The 20859-nt window shown below is 48.6% G+C and overlaps 1 protein-coding gene across 2 annotated transcripts in view; it reads right to left on the bottom strand.

Moving 5' to 3' along the window:
- Positions 1-20859, bottom strand: part of LOC140426462 (protein Niban 1-like) — a 255171-nt gene that overhangs the window by 36449 nt on the left and 197863 nt on the right. For both annotated transcript variants that reach the window (XM_072511270.1, XM_072511269.1), the window contains exon 9: positions 12259-12446. In XM_072511270.1, coding sequence (XP_072367371.1) covers positions 12259-12446 — 188 coding nt within the window. The remainder of the gene's footprint in view (positions 1-12258; positions 12447-20859) is intronic.

Below are 20859 nucleotides of genomic sequence, written 5' to 3'. Positions count from 1 at the left end.
TGGAGAAGGTAGTCAAGAAGGCATACGGCATGCTTGCCTTCATTGGCCGGGGCATTGAGTATAAGAATTGGCAAGTCATGTTGCAGCTGTATAGAACCTTAGTTAGGCCACACTTGGAGTATAGTGTTCAATTCTGGTCGCCACACTACCAGAAGGATGTGGAGGCTTTAGAGAGGGTGCAGAAGAGATTTACCAGAATGTTGCCTGGTGTGGAGGGCATTAGCTATGAGGAGCGGTTGAATAAACTCGGTTTGTTCTCACTGGAACGAAGGAGGTTGAGGGGAGACCTGATAGAGGTATACAAAATTATGAGGGGCATAGACAGAGTGGATAGTCAGAGGCTTTTCCCCAGGGTAGAGGGGTCAATTACTAGGGGGCACAGGTTTAAGGTGAGAGGGGCAAGGTTTAGAGTAGATGTACGAGGCAAGTTTTGTACGCAGAGGGTAGTGGGTGCCTGGAACTCGCTACCGGAGGAGGTAGTGGAAGCAGGGACGATAGGGACATTTAAGGGGCATCTTGACAAATATATGAATAGGATGGGAATAGAAGGATACGGACCCAGGAAGTGTAGAAGATTGTAGTTTAGTCGGGCAGCATGGTCGGCACGGGCTTGGAGGGCCGAAGGGCCTGTTCCTGTGCTGTACATTTCTTTGTTCTTGTTTGTTCTTACAAATCTTATTGAATTCTTTGAGGAGGTGACCAAGCATGTGGATGAAGGTAAAGCAGTGGATGTAGTGTACATGGATTTTAGTAAGGCATTTGATAAAGTTCCCCATGGTAGGCTTATGCAGAAAGTAAGGAGGCATGGGATAGTGGGAAATTTGGCCAGTTGGATAACGAACTGGCTAACCGATAGAAGTCAGAGAGTCGTGGTGGATGGCAAATATTCAGCCTGGATCCCAGTTACCAGTGGCGTACTGCAGGGATCAGTTCTGGGTCCTCTGCTGTTTGTGATTTTCATTAATGACTTGGATGAGGGAGTTGAAGGGTGGGTCAGTAAATTTGCAGACGATACGAAGATTGGTGGAGTTGTGGATAGTAAGGAGGGCTGTTGTCGGCTGCAAAGAGACATAGATAGGATGCAGAGCTGGGCTGAGAAGTGGCAGATGGAGTTTAACCCTGAAAAGTGTGAGGTTGTCCATTTTGGAAGGACAAATATGAATGCGGAATACAGGGTTAACGGTAGAGTTCTTGGCAATGTGGAGGAGCAGAGAGATCTTGGGGTCTATGTTCAGACATCTTTGAAAGTTGCCACTCAAGTGGATAGAGCTGTGAAGAAGGCCTATGGTGTGCTCGCGTTCATGAACAGAGGGATTGAATTTAAGAGCCGTGAGGTGATGATGCAGCTGTACAAAACTTTGGTAAGGCCACATTTGGAGTACTGTGTACAGTTCTGGTCGCCTCATTTTAGGAAGGATGTGGAAGCTTTGGAAAAGGTGCAAAGAAGATTTACCAGGATGTTGCCTGGAATGGAGAGTAGGTCTTACGAGGAAAGGTTGAGGGTGCTAGGCCTTTTCTCATTAGAACGGAGAAGGATGAGGGGCGACTTGATAGAGGTTTATAAGATGATCAGGGGAATAGATAGAGTAGACAGTCAGAGACTTTTTCCCCGGGTGGAACAAACCATTACAAGGGGACATAAATTTAAGGTGAAAGGTGGAAGATATAGGAGGGATATCAGAGGTAGGTTCTTTACTCAGAGAGTAGTGGGGGTATGGAATGCACTGCCTGTGGAAGTAGTTGAGTCGGAAACATTAGGGACCTTCAAGCAGCTATTGGATAGGTATATGGATTACAGTAAAATGATAGTGCAGATTTATTTGTTCTCAAGGGCAGCACGGTAGCATTGTGGATAGCACAATTGCTTCACAGCTCCAGGGTCCCAGGTTCGATTCCGGCTTGGGTCACTGTCTGTGCGGAGTCTGCACGTCCTCCCCGTGTCTGCGTGGGTTTCCTCCGGGTGCTCCGGTTTCCTCCCACAGTCCAAAGATGTGCGGGTTAGGTGAATTGGCCAATGATAAATTGCCCTTAATGTCCAAATTGCCCTTGGTGTTGGGTGGAAGTGTTGAGTTTGGGTAGGGTGGTCTTTCCAAGAGCCGGTGCAGACTCGAAGGGCCGAGTGCCTCCTTCTGCACTGTAAATTCAATGTTAATCTATGATTAATCTAGGACAAAGGTTCGGCACAACATCGTGGGCCGAAGGGCCTGTTCTGTGCTGTATTTTTCTATGTCCTATGTTCTAGTAAGTTTGCGGATGACACAAAGGTTGATGGAATTGCAGATAGCTATGAGAATATAGATCGGTTGGAGACTTGGGCGGAGAGATGGCAAATGGAGTTTAATCCAGACAAACGGGAGGTAATGTATTTTGGAAGTTCAAATACAGGTGGGAAATATGTGGTAAATGGCAGAACCCTTAAGAGTATCAACAGGCAGAGGGATCTGGGTGTACAGGTCCACAGGTCACGGAAAATGGCAACGCAGGTGGTCAAGAAGGCCTTCATTGGCCGGGGCATTGAGTATAAAAATTGGCAAGTCATGCTGTAGCTGGATAAAAGCTTAGTTAGGCCACATCTCCCCAAAAATTTCAAACTTAATTTGTGTTGGGTTTTTCAGAGAATTTCCCGTGGGCTCTACCAGCAAGTTCCCCACCGCATTTCAATGACACTTAGTTACTTTTTTGCGCCCTGGGAGTTTCTCGCTGGTTTAGCCCACACTTAGAATTTATTTCAGCCCTGGGGAGCTGAACTCGCCCAATCTCTAACTGAGCTTGTGGGCTGCCAACATCCCCCCCCCCCCCACCCGTGGGCAATGTCATCCCCCCCCCCCCACACACATGGACACTACCTCACATCCCCCAAGTGAGGACACCCCGCTTTTGGGTCCATGGGGTCCCCCTTCTTCAGGCCCCCCCAAGCCCTCTTACAGCACCCTCTTCCTTGTCGGACCCCACCCATCATACACCCCAACCTCCCGGAGGCATCTACTTACCTGCCCTGCATTCCTCCACCCTTTAAGCCTCCCCCCCCCCCATCCTCATTTCATGGGCACCGCCCCCTTTGCCCTTGGCAGTGCCACCCTGACACTCAGGCACCCTTGCACTGCCACCCTGGCATCTAGGCAATGCTCTTGCTGGCTTGGCAGTGCCATCCAGGCACCTTGGCACCCATGTTCCAAGTCGAATGTCAGGGAGCCACCCTGCACTTACCCTGACCACCCTGGGGTCTGCGGTGGCCCGGGAGGCACTCCGGGCATCATTCCACCTGGTTCACGTTTGCGTGGACCAGCACTGATCGGCACCCAGCTGCAGCCTCCCTGGGGAGGCCAAGGAATTGTGGGAGGAAGCTGGATCCCGCGCAGGAAGGTCGTAAGTATCTTTACGACCTACTTCCGCGAGTGTCATTCGGTCCTGCCCATTTGGGGTGTGGTTCTGACTCTGAAATCTCGCAGGACTTTGGAGAATCCCAGGAGGCAAGGAGCCTGCCGGGAGGCTCCCTGCAAACCATTCCCGGCATTCTCCAGCCGCATTCTCAAGCGAGAGCACAACGCAACCGGAGATTCACATCCATAGTATTCAGTTCTACCAGAAGGATGTTGGAGGATTTGGAGAGGATACAAAAGAAGTTTACCAGAATGTTGCCTGGTATGGAGGGCATTAGCTATGAGGAGAGGTTGGATAAACTCGGTTTGTTCTCACTGGAACAACGGAAGTTAAGAGACGACCAGACCTCAAAATTATGAGGGGTATGAACAGAGTGAATAGTCAGAAGCTTTTTCCCAGGACGGAAGAGTCAATTACTAGGGGACATAGGTTTAAGGTGTGAGGGGTAAAGTTTTCAGGCAATGTGCGAGGGAAGCTTTTTATACAGGGGGTAGTGGGTGCCTGGAACTTGTTGCCGGAGGACGTGGTGGAAGCAGGTACAATAGTGACGTTTAAGGAGGGTCTTAAAAATACATGAATAGGATGGGAATAGAGGGATACGGACCCCGGAAGGGTAGAAGATTTTGGTTTAGACGGGCAGCATGGTCGGCACAGGCTTGGAGGGCTGAAGGGCCTGTTCCTGTGCTGTACTTTTCTTTGTTCATTATTCTTTCTTAGGTGGGCAAAATGTTGGAAAATGGAGTATAATGTGGGGAAAATGTTAAGTTGTTCATTTTGGGAGAGAGAACAAATCAAGAGTATTATTTAAATGGGAAAAAAACTGTACAAAGCTGCAACTCAAAGGGACTTGGGGGCACTTGTGTACAAAACACAGACAGTGGGCACACAGGTGCAGCAGGCAATCAGGAACACTAATGGAATGTTGGCCCTTATTTCAAGGGGGTTAGAGCACAAGAGTATACGAGGCGCAGGAAATGTGGCTAACAGTGGCCTTGGCGGGGCATTCCTTGCCAGGGCACAAAAACAAGACAGAGTGCCATTAGATACTGAGTCATGCCCGGTGCTACACGCATCAGGAACGACCCCGCTAATCATGCCCAGAAAGGCACTGTTTTATTTTGGTTAGATGCCGCCCTTAGGATATATATTGTATTATATGTATCTGTTGCAGTATTTTTTTAGAAGCGTTGGTTGGGGTGTGTCTGTATCTGCTGCAGTAATATTTTCTTTTAAAAAATCATGGTTTGAAAGACAGCCAGGCTTTGTGAATGCAAAACATACAATTAAGATGCTGTAAAAGTCAGATCATCATTCTTTCAAACCCTGTATATGTTTACAAAGAGAGGCCTAATTAATTTTTGTTATGATTTCTGGAGATTCCCTGGGGAGTGGATAATTTGAAGCAGTGTGTTCAAACTTAAGTAAGTAGGCCATGAGATTTGAGTTGTTAGTGGGAGGATCCAGGTCTGTGGCAGGTAGTTTAGTTTAGATTTGGTTCTGGCTGGAAGCTGTGAGCTGAAAAGGAGCTTCTGCAGAAGGCTGTCAGAGCTTCAGTGTTAATCTTTAAAAAAAAAATGTTTTAAAATAAATTTAGAGTACTCAATTCATTTTTTCCAATTAAGGGGCAATTTTAGTGTGGCCAATCCACCTAGCCTGCACATCTTTGGGTTGTGGGGTCGAAACCCCCATGCAAACACGGGGAGAATGTACAAACTCCACACGGACAGTGACAGTGACCCAGAGCCGGGATCGAACCTGGGACCTCGGCGCCGTGAGACTGCAGGGCTAACCTACTGCGCCACCGTGCTGCCCTGCTTCAGCGTTAATCTGACAGGAATACTCTTTCTTCAAGCAGTCTCAAACGTTTTCCATCCAAAGATTGGCAAGTAATCCTGTGTTTGTTAACGCTACTTAAAAGTTTTTTTTGACCTATGATGGGTTTTGCTTGATTGGAGATAAAGAAAGTATCAGTTAGAAATTGAAGTGTTTCCTTTTATTGTTAAACATTGTTTAACTGGTGATTGTAAGCTATATTTCTGTGCTATTAAGGTAGTTTAATACTGTGTTAATAATAATGTTAGATTTAATATACCATACCCCTATTTTTGCATGGAATCACTCCTGGAGCGAAGTATCCGTTCCTCACAGTTTTACAAATTAGAAAAAAAGTATTGGGGTTTCTGTTCGGTATCCTAGCAAATGTTGGGGTTTGGTCTCAGAATAAAGAGGTGCCAATTTAAGACTGAGATGAGGAGGGATTTCTTCTCTCAGAGCCTTAGGAACACCTTGCCATAGAGCGGTGTGGGGGCAGAGTCCTTGCGTATATTTAAGGCTCAAATAGGTAGAGTTTTGATCAGTAAGGGAATCGAGGGTTACGGGGAAAGGGCAGGAAAGTGGATGTGAGGAATGTTGGATCAGCCATGATCCGATTGAATGGTGGTGCAGGCTCAAAGGGTCGAATAGCCTACTCCTGTTCCTATTTCTTATAGTCTTATTAAGGTTCCAAGAATCTGACTTCCGGGTGCGGCGATGACTAGCTAAGTCGCAAGTTTCAGCACCTCCCGTTTTAACGGACCTTTGGGCTCTGATCGGGAGCCCCAACGGCAATTTTCGAAGGCTAAACCCACTGTGAGGCGACATAGAAGGGAGTCCCCCCAGATGTGAATGGACAGAAGAGATAATAGTGGCCAGATTGCGGAGGATCCTCTGGAGCAGCGGCAAAGAAGGGAAGTGAGAAGCAAGATGGCGGTGGAGGGAGGCCAGTTGGTATGGGGCCTGGAACAGCAGGAGTTCCTCCGGCGATGTGTGGAGGAGCTCAAGAAGGAGGTGCTGGCGCCGATGCTGCAGGCGATTGAGGGGTTAAAGGAGGCGCAGAAGACCCAAGAGATGGAGCTCCGTGGAGTGATGGCAAAAGCTGCCGAAAATGAGGACGAGATATAGGGCTTGGTGGTGAAGACAGAGACGCACGAGGCACTGCATAAGAGGTGTATGGAGAGACTGGAAGCCCTGGAAAATAGCTCGAGGAGGAAGAACTTAAGAATCTTGGGTCTTCCCGAAGGGCCAGAGGGAGCCGACGTTGGGGCGTATGTGAGCACGATGCTTCATACCTTAATGGGAGCTGAGGCCCCGACGGGCCCCCTGGAAGTGGAGGGAGCGTATCGAGTCCTCGTGAGAAGACCAAAGGCAGGAGAAATACCTCGAGCAATAGTGGTGAGGTTCCACCGCTACAAGGACAGGGAGATGGTCCTGAGATGGGCAAAAAAGACACGGAGCAGCAGGTGGGAGAACATGGTGATCCGCGTGTATCAGGATTGGAGTGCGGAGGTGGCGAGAAGGAGGGCGAGTTTCAATCGGGCCAAGGCGGTGCTCCACAAGAGGAAAGTGAAGTTCGGAATGTTGCAGCCGGCAAGACTGTGGGTTACATACCAGGGTAAACACCACTACTTCGAGACGGCAGAAGAGGCGTGGACATTTATTGAAGAGGAGAAGTTGGACTAGATTGGAGAAAGAGTGTTTGAAATGAAGTAGTGAGGTGGTGGTAAGGAACTGTGAATCAGATGGGGGAAAATTTTCTTTCCCCTCGAAGGGGGGGGGACACGAAGAAATGTGGGCGCCGGTGGGGAAGAGGAGGGGGAAGGAGAGAGGGAGCTGCGCCATCAGGGGCAGGGCCGAGAGGGAAGCGCGGGCTTTGTTCCCGCGCTATGGAAATTGTGGCGGGAAGGAGGGGGCCTCACATAATGGGAGGCTAAGGATAAATGGGGGAAGCCGAGGTCAGCCAGAGTTTGCTGACTTCCGGAAGGAATATGGGGGGAGCAACTAAGCTAGAGAGGGATCTAGCGGGGGGGGTGGGGGGGGGGGTTAACTGGGTTGCTGCTGCTAAGGGGAAGGGGGAGCTGTTACGGAATGGGATGGTCGGGACGGGAGGGCGCCGTTGGGGGGATAAGCGAGTGCGTGGGAACCGGGTGAGGAGCTGGTCAAAAAAAGGGGATGGCTAGTCGACGAGGGGGGGCGGGGGGGGGGGGGGGGGTACAGAGCCCCCCAACCCGGTTGATCACGTGGAACGTGAGAGGGTTGAATAGGCCGATTAAGAGGGCAAGGGTACTTGCGCACCTAAAGAAGCTAAAGACAGACGTGGTCATGCTTCAGGAGACGCACCTGAAACTGGCGGATCAGGTCAGATTAAGAAAAGGATGGGTGGGACAGGTATTCCACTCGGGCTTGGATGCGAAAAATAGAGGGGTGGCAATACTAGTGGGGAAACGGGTATTGTTTGAGGCGAAGACCATAGTGGCGGACAGTGGGGGTAGATACGTGATGGTGAGTGGCAGATTGCAAGGTGAGGCGGTGGTGCTGGTGAATGTATATGCCCCGAACTGGGATGACGTGAACTTTATGAAGCGTATGTTGGGGCGCATCCCGGACCTGGAGATGGGAAAGTTGGTAATGGGGGGGGGCTTCAACACGGTGCTGGACCCAGGGCTGGACCGGTCCAGATCTAGGACCGGGAGGAGGCCTGCAGCAGCCAAGGTGCTTAAGGGCTTTATGGAGCAGATGGGAGGAGTGGATCCCTGGAGATTTACTAGGCCAAGGAGTAAAGAGTTTTCCTTCTTCTCCCATGTCCACAAAGTGTACTCCCGGATAGACTTCTTTGTCCTGGGAAGGGCGCTGATCCCGAAGGTGGCAGGAACGGAGTATTCGGCTATAGCCATTTCAGATCATGCCCCACATTGGGTAGATCTGGAAGTAGGAGAGGAAAAGGAGCAGCGCCCACTCTGGAGATTAGATATGGGACTGTTGGTGGACGAGGGGGTATGTGTAAGGGTGAGGGGATGTATTGAAAGGTACCTAGAGATTAATGATGACGGAGAGGTCCAGGTGGGAGTGGTCTGGGAGGCGCTGAAGGCGGTGGTTAGAGGGGAGCTGATCTCCATAAGGGCCCATAAGGGGAAACAAGAGGGTAAAGAAAGGGAGAGATTGTTGACGGAGATTTTGAGGGTGGATAGGCAATATGCGGAGGCTCCAGATGAAGGGCTATACAGGGAAAGACGGAGATTGCACACGGACTTTGACTTGTTGACCACGGGTAAGGCGGAGGCACAATGGAGGAAGGCACAGGGAGTGCAGTATGAATATGGAGAGAAGGCGAGCCGGCTGCTGGCCCAACAACTTAGGAAGAGGGGGGGCGGCGAGAGAGATCGGAGGGGTTAGAGACGAGGAGGGAAAGATGGAACGGGGAGCGGAGAGAGTGAACGGGGTGTTTAAGGTATTTTACGAGAGGCAATATACGGCTCAACCCCCGGAAGGGAAAGAGGGAATGACACGTTTCCTAGACCAGCTGGAGTTCCCGAACGTTGAGGAACAGGAGATGACAGGACTGGGAGCGCAGATTCAGGTGGAGGAGGTGGTAAAAGGAATTGGGAACATGCAGGCAGGGAAGGCCCCGGGACCGGATGGGTTCCTGGTGGAGTTCTATAGGAAATACGTGGACCTGCTGGCCCCACTTCTGATGAGAACCTTTAATGAGGCCAGGGAAAGGGGGACACTATCCCCGACGATGTCGGAGGCGACGATATCGCTGATCCTGAAAAGAGACAAAGACCCGCTGCAGTGTGGGTCATACAGGCCTATTTCCCTCTTGAACATAGGTGCCAAGCATTTGGCCAAGGTGATGGCGACGAGGATAGAGGACTGTGTCCCTGGGGTGGTGCATGATGATCAAACGGGGTTTGTTAAAGGGAGGCAATTGAATGCTAATATATGGAGGCTGCTGGGGGTGATGATGATGCCCCCACCGGAGGGGGAGGCGGAGATAGTAGTGGTGATGGATGCAGAGAAAGCATTTGATAGAGTGGAGTGGGATTATTTGTGGGAAGTACTAAGGAGATTCGGATTTGGAGAGGGGTTCATTAGATGGGTTCAGCTCCTGTACAGGGCCCCGGTGGCAAGTGTGATTACAAATAGGCAACGATCTGACCACTTCCGACTATGTAGGGGTACAAGACCGGGATGTCCCATGTCCCCGTTACTGTTTGCGTTGGCAATTGAGCCACTGGCCATAGCGCTGAGGGGCTCTAAGTGGAGGGGGGTACTTAGAGGAGGAGAAGAGCATCGGGTGTCATTATACGCGGATGATTTGTTGTTGTATGTCGCGGACCCAGTGGAGGGGATGCCTGAGATAATGCAGACACTCAGGGAGTTTGGAGAATTTTCAGGATATAAATTGAATATGGGGAAGAGTGAACTGTTTGTGATGCACCCCGGGGAACAGGGCAGGGGAATAGACGATTTACCGTTGTGGAGGGTAACAAGGGATTTCCGGTATTTAGGGATCCAGGTGGCCAGGAACTGGGGAACCTTGCATAAGCTTAACTTGGCACGACTGGTAGAGCAGATGGAAGAGGACTTTAGGAGGTGGGACATGGCGCCCCTGTCATTGGCGGGCAGGGTGCAGGCGGTTAAAATGGTGGTCCTTCCGAGGTTTCTTTTTGTGTTCCAGTGCCTCCCTGTACTGATTACAAAGGCCTTTTTAAAGAAGGTGGACAAGAGTATTATGAGCTTTGTGTGGGCTGGAAAGACCCCAAGAGTAAAGAGGGCGTTCCTGCAGCGCAGTAGGGACAGAGGGGGACTGGCACTGCCGAGTCTAAGTGATTATTATTGGGCCGCCAACGTGTCAATGATATGTAAGTGGATGAGGGAAGGGGAAGGAGCGGCGTGGAAAAGACTGGAGATGGCGTCCTGTAGGGGAACTAGTCTAAAAGCACTGGCGAAGGCGCCGTTACCGTTCTCCCCGAAAAAATACACCACAAACCCAGTGGTGGTGGCAACTCTGAAAATTTGGGGGCAGTGGAGACGACATAAGGGAGTGACGGGTGCCTCAGTGTGGTCCCGGATAAGGAACAACCATAGGATCGTCCCGGGAAGGATAGATGGGGGATTTAAATCTTGGCAGCGAGCAGGAATTGCAAAATTGAAGGACTTGTTCTTAGACGGGACGTTCGCGAGTCTGGGAGCACTGACAGAAAAATATGGGTTGCCACCTGGGAATGCATTTCGCTCTATGCAAGTGAGGGCATTTGTGAGGCAACAGGTGAGGGAATTTCCGCAGCTCCCGGCGCAAGAGATCCAGGACAGAGTGATTTTGGGGGCATGGGTGGGTGATGGTAGGGTGTTAGATATATATAGGGAAATGAGAGACGAGGGGAGACGCTGGTAGAGGAGCTGAAGGGAAAATGGGAGGAGGAGCTGGGGGAAGAGATTGAGGAGGGGCTGTGGGCAGATGCCCTAAGTAGGGTAAACTCTTCGTCCTCGTGTGCCAGGCTCAGCCTGATACAATTCAAGGTTCTACACAGGGCGCATATGACTGGAGCAAGGCTGAGTAGATTTTTTGGAGTGGAGGATAGGTGCGGGAGATGCGCGGGAAGCCCGGCGAACCACACCCACATGTTTTGGTCCTGTCCCGTATTGCATGTGTTCTGGGTGGGTGTGGCAAAAGTGATTTCAAAGGTGGCGGGGGTCCGGGTCGAACAAGGCTGGGGGTTGGCTATATTTGGGGTTGCAGATGAGCCGGGAGTGCAGGAGGCGAGAGAGGCCGATGTTTTGGCCTTTGCGTCCCTAGTAGCCCGGCGAAGGATTCTACTTATGTGGAAAGAAGCTAAGCCCCCGGGTGTGGAGGCCTGGATAAACGACATGGCAGGGTTCATAAAATTGGAGCGGATAAAGTACGCACTAAGAGGTTCGGTTCAAGGGTTCATCAGGCGGTGGCAACCGTTCCTCGACTATCTTGCAGAGCGATAAGGGAAAATAGGAAAGGTAGCAGCAGCAACCCAGGGGGTAGGGGGGGGGGGGGGGGGGGAGGGGGGGGGGGGGGGGGCTCATTTGGGTCCTCAGGGGTTTTATGTGTGTGTTTATATATTAGTTATTTATATTAGATGTTACGAAGTTACTATTTTAGTTACTATTTCTGTTGTTTCTTATTTTGTTGTTGGCAGTTACCGTTAGTTAGCATATTATTTATTTAAAAAAACGATCACTGTATATATTATTACAAAGTTGTAAAATGGGAAATTTTTGTTTGATCGAAAAACTTTAATAAAATATATTTATTTTAAAAAAAGGTTCCACGAATCTGGCAGTTTTAATTTACTTGCTTGAGGGCACAAACCTTCCATAAAAAATATTTGTGAACATTACTCAAAACTGAAATGGCAGGCTGAATGCAGAGTGTAGCTCCCTCTATTCTACTCACAACAATATATATTAACCTCAGTTTCTGAAGGATACTCCTCACCACAACAGATGTCGTCCCCCACCAGCAACTGTCAGGTTACTGTTGAATTTCAGCTCTCTTTGCGCCATGGATTATAACCACCCACCTGCATTTCAGAGGGAAAGTTTGATTCCTACAGACTGAACTAGTTCAAAGTCAAGTCTGTCCTTTGCTGCAGATTTTAGTCACTCGAACTAGCAGGAAGAAATTTTTGTAGTAAACATGTGAAATAAAGAACTTAGTATATTGGAATCTAAAAATATCTTTTAGCCAAAAGGAAATAAACTAAAGGTGGTTCATTTCCATTCTGCTTATCTTTGACAGCATCAGTGGTCACATTACAACCCACTGCTCATGGTTCTGTACTACATGGCTACCTGACACTTGAATCCCCAAGCCACAGGTTAGCAAATTTCTTCTGTACATAGCTGAGCTACCAGTTGGTGAGTCCAGTCAGAAACTGGAATTAATTCCAAAGACGTCTGAGGGGTAGTGATTGGGAGGTTTGAGGGAGGATGTCATACAGCTGGCACTGTAGGGTTACAAGTAGCCTTTTATGGAAACTTAGGGATTGAAGAAGAGGATCACATTAAAATGGTTTCATTCATTACCTCTTTCAGTTTTTCAACATCGCCAGCATTCTGACATTTTGCACTTAATTCGTTGACCTCATTTTCAAAGAGAGAACGGACTTTGGCGAATCCCGAACTGATCAGTCCAATCAACTCCTCCGATATAGAAGCCAGGTGGGGCTGAATATTCTCAAGCCAACCCTGGTCAGCCTTTTCAGACACTGTTGCTGAAATAAAGATTCACTTAAATTCAGTAACTATATGTGTTTTTATTTAGTCTCTTTGTAACATTACTTCTTCCTGCATTTTAGATCCTCTCTCAACATGTTTTCTTGGATGATAAGGTTGGCAAGGACTTAGCTAGTCTGGCCTATATGTGACTCCTGACCCACAGCAATTTGGCTGACTCTTAACAGCCCTCAGATATGACTCAGTGAGTCACTCAGTTGTATCTAAACTCTACAGCCCTGCCACTCACCTTTAATGATGGGAGGCAATAAAGCAACTAACCCCATCCTCATTGATGGTTGAAACATCAGTGCAAAAAATCTTGCTGAAGCATTTGCAACAATCTCCAGCCAGAAGTGCTTAGTGGACAATCCACCTCAGCCTCCTCCTGAGATTCCCAACATCACATTCTCAGTTTATCTGCTGGTCCCACCCGAGAATTGGGCACCAGGAAATAAGAAGAATGACTCAACTTCTGATCATCCTTTTGTTTTCACAAACACTTACCTTTGCTTTGCCCTTCTTCCAAGTCAGACAATCATGACTACCAGCATGTGGTTCATTAACCTTGGGGCAGTGTGCTGGGACACAGATTCCTCTGGCACTTGTTCCATAAAAACAACCACTTCAAAAACTAACAATTACAAACATTCACTCTTTTCACATTGTTAAGCAGTCAGGTGAACAGTAAATATTTGAGTACCATTATTGTCCTGAATATAATTTAACTGTGAGTCAGATGTGGTTCCTGTTTCATGAAGTTACATGCCCAATAATGAAATAGTTTGTCAAGACTCTTGCAAAAGAAGAACTTCGGAATAACATACCAGGCGAAGAGATAATTTTAATGCTAATAATAACATTGCTGATACAGGATGGGCAGATGGCCTCAGAGTGCATTTTGGATATGAGAGAACAAAAGAACAAAGAACAAAGTAAAGTACAGCACAGGAACAGGCCCTTTGGCCCTCCAAGCCCGTGCCAACCATGCTGCCCGACTAAACTACAATCTTTTACACTTCCTGGGTCCGTATCCCTCTATTCCCATCCTATTCATGTATTTGTCAAGATGCCCCTTAAATGTCACTATCGTCCCTGCTTCCACCACCTCCTCCGGTAGCGAGTTCCAGGCACTCACTACCCTCTGTGTAGAAAACTTGCCTCGTACATCTCCTCTAAACTTTGCCCCTCGCACCTTAAACCTATGCACCCTAGTAATTGACCCCTCTACCCTGGGGAAAAGCCTCTGACTATCCACTCTGTCTATGCCCCTCATAATTTTGTAGACCTCAATCAGGTCGCCCCTCAACCTCCTTCGTTCCAGTGAGAACAAACCGAGTTTATGCAATCGCTCCTCATAGCTAATGCCCTCCATACCAGGCAACATCCTCGTAAATCTCTTCTGCACCCTCTCTAAAGCCTCCACATCCTTCTGGTAGTGTGGCGACCAGAATTGAACACTATACTCCAAGTGTGGCCTAACTAAGGTTCTATACAGCTGCAACATGACTTGCCAATTCTTATACGCAATGCCCCGGCCAATGAAGACAAGCATGCCGTATGCCTTCTTGGCTACCTTCTCCACCTGTGTTGCCCCTTTCAGTGACCTGTGGACCTGGACACCAAGATCTCTCTGACTTTCAATACTCTTGAGGGTTCTACCATTCACTGTATATTCCCTACCTGCATTAGTCGTTCCAAAATGCATTACCTCATATTTGTCCGGATTAAACTCCATCTGCCATCTCTCCGTCCAAGTCTCCAAACGATCTAAATCCTGCTGTATCCTCTGACAGTCCTCATTGCTATCTGCAATTCCACCAACCTTTGTGTCATCTGCAAACTTACTAATCAGACCAGTTACATTTTCCTCCAAATCATTTATATATACTACAAACAGCAAAGGTCCCAGCACTGATCCCTGCAAAACACCACTAGTCACAGCCCTCCAATTAGAAAAGTACCCTTCCATTGCTACTCTCTGCCTTCTATGACCTAGCCAGTTCTGTATCCACCTTACCAGTTCACCCCTGATCCCGTGCGACTTCACCTTTTGTACCAGTCTGCCATGAGGGACCTTGTCAAAGGCCTTACTGAAGTCCAAATAGACAACATCCACTGCCCTACCTGCATCAATCATCTTTGTGACCTCTTCGAAAAACTCTATCATGTTAGTGAGACACGACCTCCCCTTCACAAAACCATGCTGCCTCTCACTAATACGTCCATTTGCTTCCAAATGGGAGTAGATCCTGTCTCGAAGAAATCTCTCCAGTAATTTCCCTACAACTGACGTAAGGCTCATCAGCCTGTAGTTCCCTGGATTATCCTTGCTACCCTTCTTAAACAAAGGAACAACATTGGCTATTCTCCAGTCCTCCGGGACATCACCTGAAGACAGTGAGGATCCAAAGATTTCTGTCAAGGCCTCAGCAATTTCCTCTCTAGCCTCCTTCAGTATTCTGGGGTAGATCCCATCAGGCCCTGGGGACGTATCTACCGTAATATGTTTCAAGACGACTTCCGGTGACGGCGGGCGGGAGGCGGCCGCACAATAGAGAGCCCCCGCTCAGGAACGGCAATTTCGGGGCTTTAAGCCTGGTCCCAGGGTCCGCGGAGGCGGCAGAAGAAGGGAGAAGGCACGGAGGAGGCACTGAGAAGACACAGGAGGAAAAAAAAACCCCAAAGAAAAATGTCGAGGGTGAGCAAAAAAACAGCCGGAAAAAACCCAGCTGTAGGTCCGTCGGGGAATGGAAAGGTCACCACGGGGTCACCGAGGAAAATGGAGGCTGGAGCACCAGGGAAGGCCGCACTGCTTACGGCTGAAGAAATAACCAAGGTGGTGGCTGCGGAATTTGAAAAGCAGTTGGCGCAGATTGCGAAATGCATGGAGACGGTGAGGAAGGAGATGAGGGAGGTTTTGAGTGTGCTGGTGGAGGAGGCAGTTTCCCCGGTGAGGACGGAGGTGGCGAGCGCAGTGGCGGAGGTGCGAGAGCAAGGGGAGGCGCTGAAGGAAGTGAAGGAGACGTTATTGCAGCACGGTGATCAACTTGCCTCAATGGGGAAAGAGATGCGGAAGGTGATGGATACTAACAAGGATCTGCGAGGAAAAATGGAAGACCTGGAAAATAGATCCAGGCGACAGAATTTGAGGATTGTGGGGCTGCCCGAAGGAGCTGAAGGACCAAAGCCGACTGAGTAGTTTGCCGCGATGCTGGCAAAACTACTGGGGGAGGGGAGGACCCCTCCCGATATGAACTGGATCGGGCTCATCGGTCGTGGAGGCCTGTACCAAAGGCGAGTGAGCCGCCAAGGGCAGTGACTCTGTGCTTCCGTAGGTACAGGGTGAAGGAGAAGGTCCTGAGCTGGGACAAGCAGAAGCGGGTGGTGCAGTGGGCTGGAGCTGGTCTCCGTGTATACCAGGACATTACGGTGGAGCTGGCAAGGAGGCGGGCTGCCTTCAACCGTGTGAAGAGGGCACTGTACATTAGCAAGGTGCGGTGCGGCATTGTATATCCAGCGAAGCTGAGGGTGACTTACAAGCTCAGGGACTTTTATTTTGGAACGGCGGAAGCAGCGGAGGAGTTTGCGAAAGCAGAAGGACTGTGGCAGAACTGACAAATTGAGGAATGGCCATGTGCCGATGTAACCTCATGACTGTATTTTCTTCTTTTTTGTATCACTGCGCGCAGGTGTAGAGATTAAAGGAGCCAAGGTGGTATATATTTGGACAAGGGAAGGGACGGGACTTTCACTCAAAATGAGAGTTCTTTGGGGTGTAGGTGGATAGGCGGGGTTTGTGTGCTAAAAGGGCATCTTTGGGCTTTCCTGGGGCCGGGCAAGTGGGAAAGGGACCCGGGTGGGGGCCTCCACGCTGGCCGGTGTGTACCGGCCCGTGAACGGGAGTGAGGTGGGGGAGGGGCTGCGGCCATCGGAGCCTGGCAGAACAGGGTCCGAGTGGTCTAGCCGGGGTGGAAAGTTGGGGGGGAAGGAACCGAGGGTAGGGGGAGGAGTTTTACAAGAGGCAGTGGACGGGAGGAGCTGGAGACCTGGGGGGGAGCTGTGTAAGATTAAGGGTGACGACGGGTAATCCCTGATTTATTTTTGTCATTTGTTTATGTAAACATGCGGGTTGAGGTTTGGGGGTTGGTGGGTAGATGGGATCGTTGTTGTTATTATGGGGACTGACATATCTTGCTGATTATTGTTTATTGTTGATGGATGTAAATGTGGGAGAAAATGTGAAAATGGAGGAGAATAAAAACATTTTTTTTAAAAATAAATATATTTTTCAAGACGCCAACACCTCATCTTTTTGGATCTCAATGTGACCCAGGCTATCTACACACCCTTCTCAACACTCAACATCCACCAATTCCTTCTCTTTGGTGAATACTGATGCAAAGTATTCATTTAGTACCTCGCCCATTTCCTCTGGCTCCACACATAGATTCCCTTGCCTATCCTTCAGTGGGCCAACCCTTTCCCTGGCTACCCCCTTGCTTTTTATGTACGTGTAAAAAGCTTTGGGATTTTCCTTAACGCTATTTGCTAATGACTTTTCGTGACCCCTCCTAGCCCTCCTGACTCCTTGCTTAAGTTCCTTCCTACTTTCCTTATATTCCACACAGGCTTCATCTGTTCCCAGCCTTCTAGCCCTGACAAATGCCTCCTTTTTCTTTTTGACGAGGCCTACAATATCTCTCGTTATCCAAGGTTCCCGAAATTTGCCGTATTTATCCTTCTTCCGCACAGGAACATATTGGTGCTGAATTCCTTTCAACTGACATTTGAAAGCCTCCCACATGTCAGATGTTGATTTACCCTCAAACATCCGCCCCCAACCTAGGTTCTTCAGTTCCAGCCTAATATTGTTATAATTAGCCTTCCCCCCCATTTAGCACATTCACCCTAGGACCACTCTTCTCCTTGTCCACCAGCACTTTAAAACTTACTGAATTGTGGTCACTGTTCCCGAAATGCTCCCCTGCTGAAACTTCTACCACCTGGCTGGGCTCGTTCCCCAATACCAGGTCCAGTACAGCCCCTTTCCTAGTTGGACTGTCTACATATTGTTTTAAGAAGCCCTCCTGGATGCTCCTTACAAACTCCTCCCCGTCTAAGCCCCTAGCACTAAGTGAGTCTCGGTCAATATTGGGGAAGTTGAAGTCTCCCATCACAACAACCCTCTTGTTTTTACTCGTTTCCAAAATCTGTCTACCTACCTGCTCCTCTATCTCCCGCTGGCTGTTGGGAGGCCTGTAGTAAACCCCCAACATTGTGACTGCACCCTTCTTATTCCTGATCTCTACCCATATAGCCTCACTGCCCTCTGAGGTGTCCTCCCGCAGTACAGCTGTGATATTCTTCCTAACCAGTAGCGCAACTCCGCAACCCCTTTTACATCCCCCTCTATCCCGCCTGAAACATCTAAATCCTGGAAGGTTTAGCTGCCAATCCTGTCCTGCCCTCAACCAGGTCTCTGTAATGGCAACAACATCAAAGTTTCAAGTACTAATCCAAGCTCTTAAGTTCATATGCCTTACCCGTAATACTTCTTGCATTAAAACATATGCACTTCAGGCCACCAGACCCGCTGTGTTCAGCAACATCTCCCTGTCTGCTCTGCCTCAGGGCCATACTGGCCCTATTCCCTAGTTCTCCCTCAATGCTCTCACCTTCTGACCTATTGCTCCCGTGCCAAGCCTCTGCCATACTGGTTTAAACCCTCCCGTGTGAGGTATGAGTGTAGAATTAAATCAGAGGAGAGCAGGTTTGGTGAAAGTTTAGGCAGGGTCAGGAGAGAGGATAGAGGGTATGGGAGTGAAGTTACAAGTTTCTGGTCTACATTTCAGTGCCCTAAACAGCTGTTGGACCAAAATAAGCAGAGGGACGGCGTGCAAATAACAGTTGGGAATTAGATGGTCAGTATATTCGTCTGAAGCTGGTTTAGCACAGGGCTGGTTTAGCACAGGGCTAAATCGCTGGCTTTGAAAGCAGACCAAGGCAGGCCAGCAGCTAAGTTCAATTCCCGTACCAGCCTCCCCGAGCAGGCGCTGGAATGTGGCGACTACGGGCTTTTCACAGTAACTTCATTTGAAGCCTACTTGTGACAATAAGCGATATTCATATTCATTCAAGTACTGTCACCAGCAAAACCCTGCCTACCAGACCGCTCATTACCAGAACCCTCACCAATAATACCCTAACCAGCTGTACCAACAGAAATTGCCTGTATGATGGCTATATTGTGGTTTTGCATTCAACATCTTCGAGGGAAGTCCTGGAATGGAGCAAACGCAGCAGTTAATTCATCAGCCTGGGGCAAACGTTTCATGGATTCTCTCTTATAGGTTTGGGCTCCAACTCTCTCCTGATAAAGCACAAGGTCAGGTGTAATGCCTGGATCTGGTATGTCTCTCTTGTGGGGACCATGAATTGGATTTGATTTGAATTGTTTTTTGGAGCAGGCAAGGATTAGGGGTTTGCCCCTGTCCACACTCTGAGCTCATGCTTCGTAATTCTGATAACGTAATTTTAAAAAATGTAAACACATGGTTGATAATACCCTATGGCTCCCCAACAGGAACTCCAAAACCATTCATTCTTACAAGTGCACAATCAAATATGAAAACTTTCCCCTTCTGTCTAAATTCCAAAAGGGATGGGCAAAATGAAAACAAGTCAAAACAAAGACCAATACATCCATTTGAAAGATGTGCAACTGATATAAGTAGACAGGCATGTAGTTTCAGACTTTGATGTGCACAAATTCTTAATGTGTTTGAAAATGTCTTTGTCCGTTCTGTCAAGGAAGATACTGACACTTGTTTTATTCAAAAGAACACGCACATTCTGTGACTTACAGCAGATTATTTGCAATGCTGGGTGCCCTGGACTCCAGGGGAGGTTTTTATTTGTTCCTAGCAAATACTGCATTTAGGTGTAGAAATTTCAACCTGTAAGGTATTTTTCTGTGTGATAGAGCTATCCATGCTGTCATGTAAGGGAGCAGTGGGGCCTGATCAGTGATGTGATATGTTGGAAACACTGGAATTTATCCAGCTGCAGATGGGGTGGGGGGTGGGGGGGTGGGGGGGGGGGGGCGCGGTTTAGATAGTTGTAGGTTGTGGATCGGGTAATTAGAGAACCTGGGTGGTGTGGTTGGGTGTTGTGTGGTCAGTGTGTGTGGGGGAGGGAGGGTCAGGTGGTAAGTAGGGGCATGATGTGGGTGGTCATTGGGGCTGAGGTTTGGTTAGTCAGTGGGTTAGTGGGGATTGGGTGGTCAGATGGGGGGCACTGGGTGGCCAGTGAATGGTGTCAAGCTTGGTGATCAGTGGTGGGGGGTCAGGTGATGGTCAGTGGGTAGGGAGGGGAGGATAGTCAGGGAGTTGGGCAGAGTCCTGTGGCAGGATCAAGGGGCAGTTGGGGGGGGGGGGGTAGTAGATGATTAGTGGGGTGGGTGGGGATAGTCAAGGAGGTTTGAGATGATGGGGGGGGGGGGTACCCTTGGGAGGTTGTCAAGGAGAGGGGTTAGTGGATGGGTGGGGGGAGGGATTAGTTGGGGGTCCCTGATGGGGAGGGGGTCGCAAGAGTCAGGGAGAGGAGAGTCCTGTGAGATGTCTGTACCCAGGTGTCACCCAGAAGTTAGAAGTAGTTTCAATTCTTCTAATTTTTTCTGGATAACTATTACTGTAAAAACATTCTGAAGTTTGCAATTTATATCTTCCTTTGGAAGACTCCCATTGCGGGACACTTGGCCAATGGAAATCTGAATTTCTGCAGGGGGGATTCCCCAGTGTGTCTTTGGGGTATTCACGATTTATGACTTGCTCGGAAGTTACGGCCCATTGTATTCCAACAGGCTGATTAATGAAATGCGCCGTTTACTCCATTGCACCCTATTGTTTCCAGAACCACTTTGTTTAATGCAGAACCACAATATAGCCATCCTACAGGTAATGTTAATAAGTCAAATGGTAATAACTAAAAACACCTGTATTTGGTATATTACTGAATAATATTGTTTCAGGGGATAATAGGTGAATATTGGGAAGAACTTTCATGCCAAAATGCATCTAAAGCCAACAGATGTAATAGATTGAAAGGGTGTAATTTTAACAATTGCAAATTGATCAGTTTAAATGGGATATAATCGGGCCTAAAGTCTTGCATTACCAAAAGGGTTTCAAAAGTGAAGGTTATGTTTGTTCTATTTCTTGAATGCTAAAATGTGGGATTATAAATATTTAGTAAACAGCATTCAGATTTGACATTGGTCATCTTTAAACCAGGATACTGGAAGTTTTGATTATTGCCCTTAAAGAGTGTATACCTTAATTGTATATATTATTGTATATGTTATTAACACGTGTCATCATTACAAATGTGGCAGAGTTATCTCAGGGTCTT

This window comes from Scyliorhinus torazame, chromosome 7, assembly GCF_047496885.1.
Source record: "Scyliorhinus torazame isolate Kashiwa2021f chromosome 7, sScyTor2.1, whole genome shotgun sequence".
NCBI classification, from domain to species: Eukaryota; Metazoa; Chordata; class Chondrichthyes; order Carcharhiniformes; family Scyliorhinidae; genus Scyliorhinus; species Scyliorhinus torazame.
This window is presented reverse-complemented; position numbering and strand designations above follow the sequence as displayed.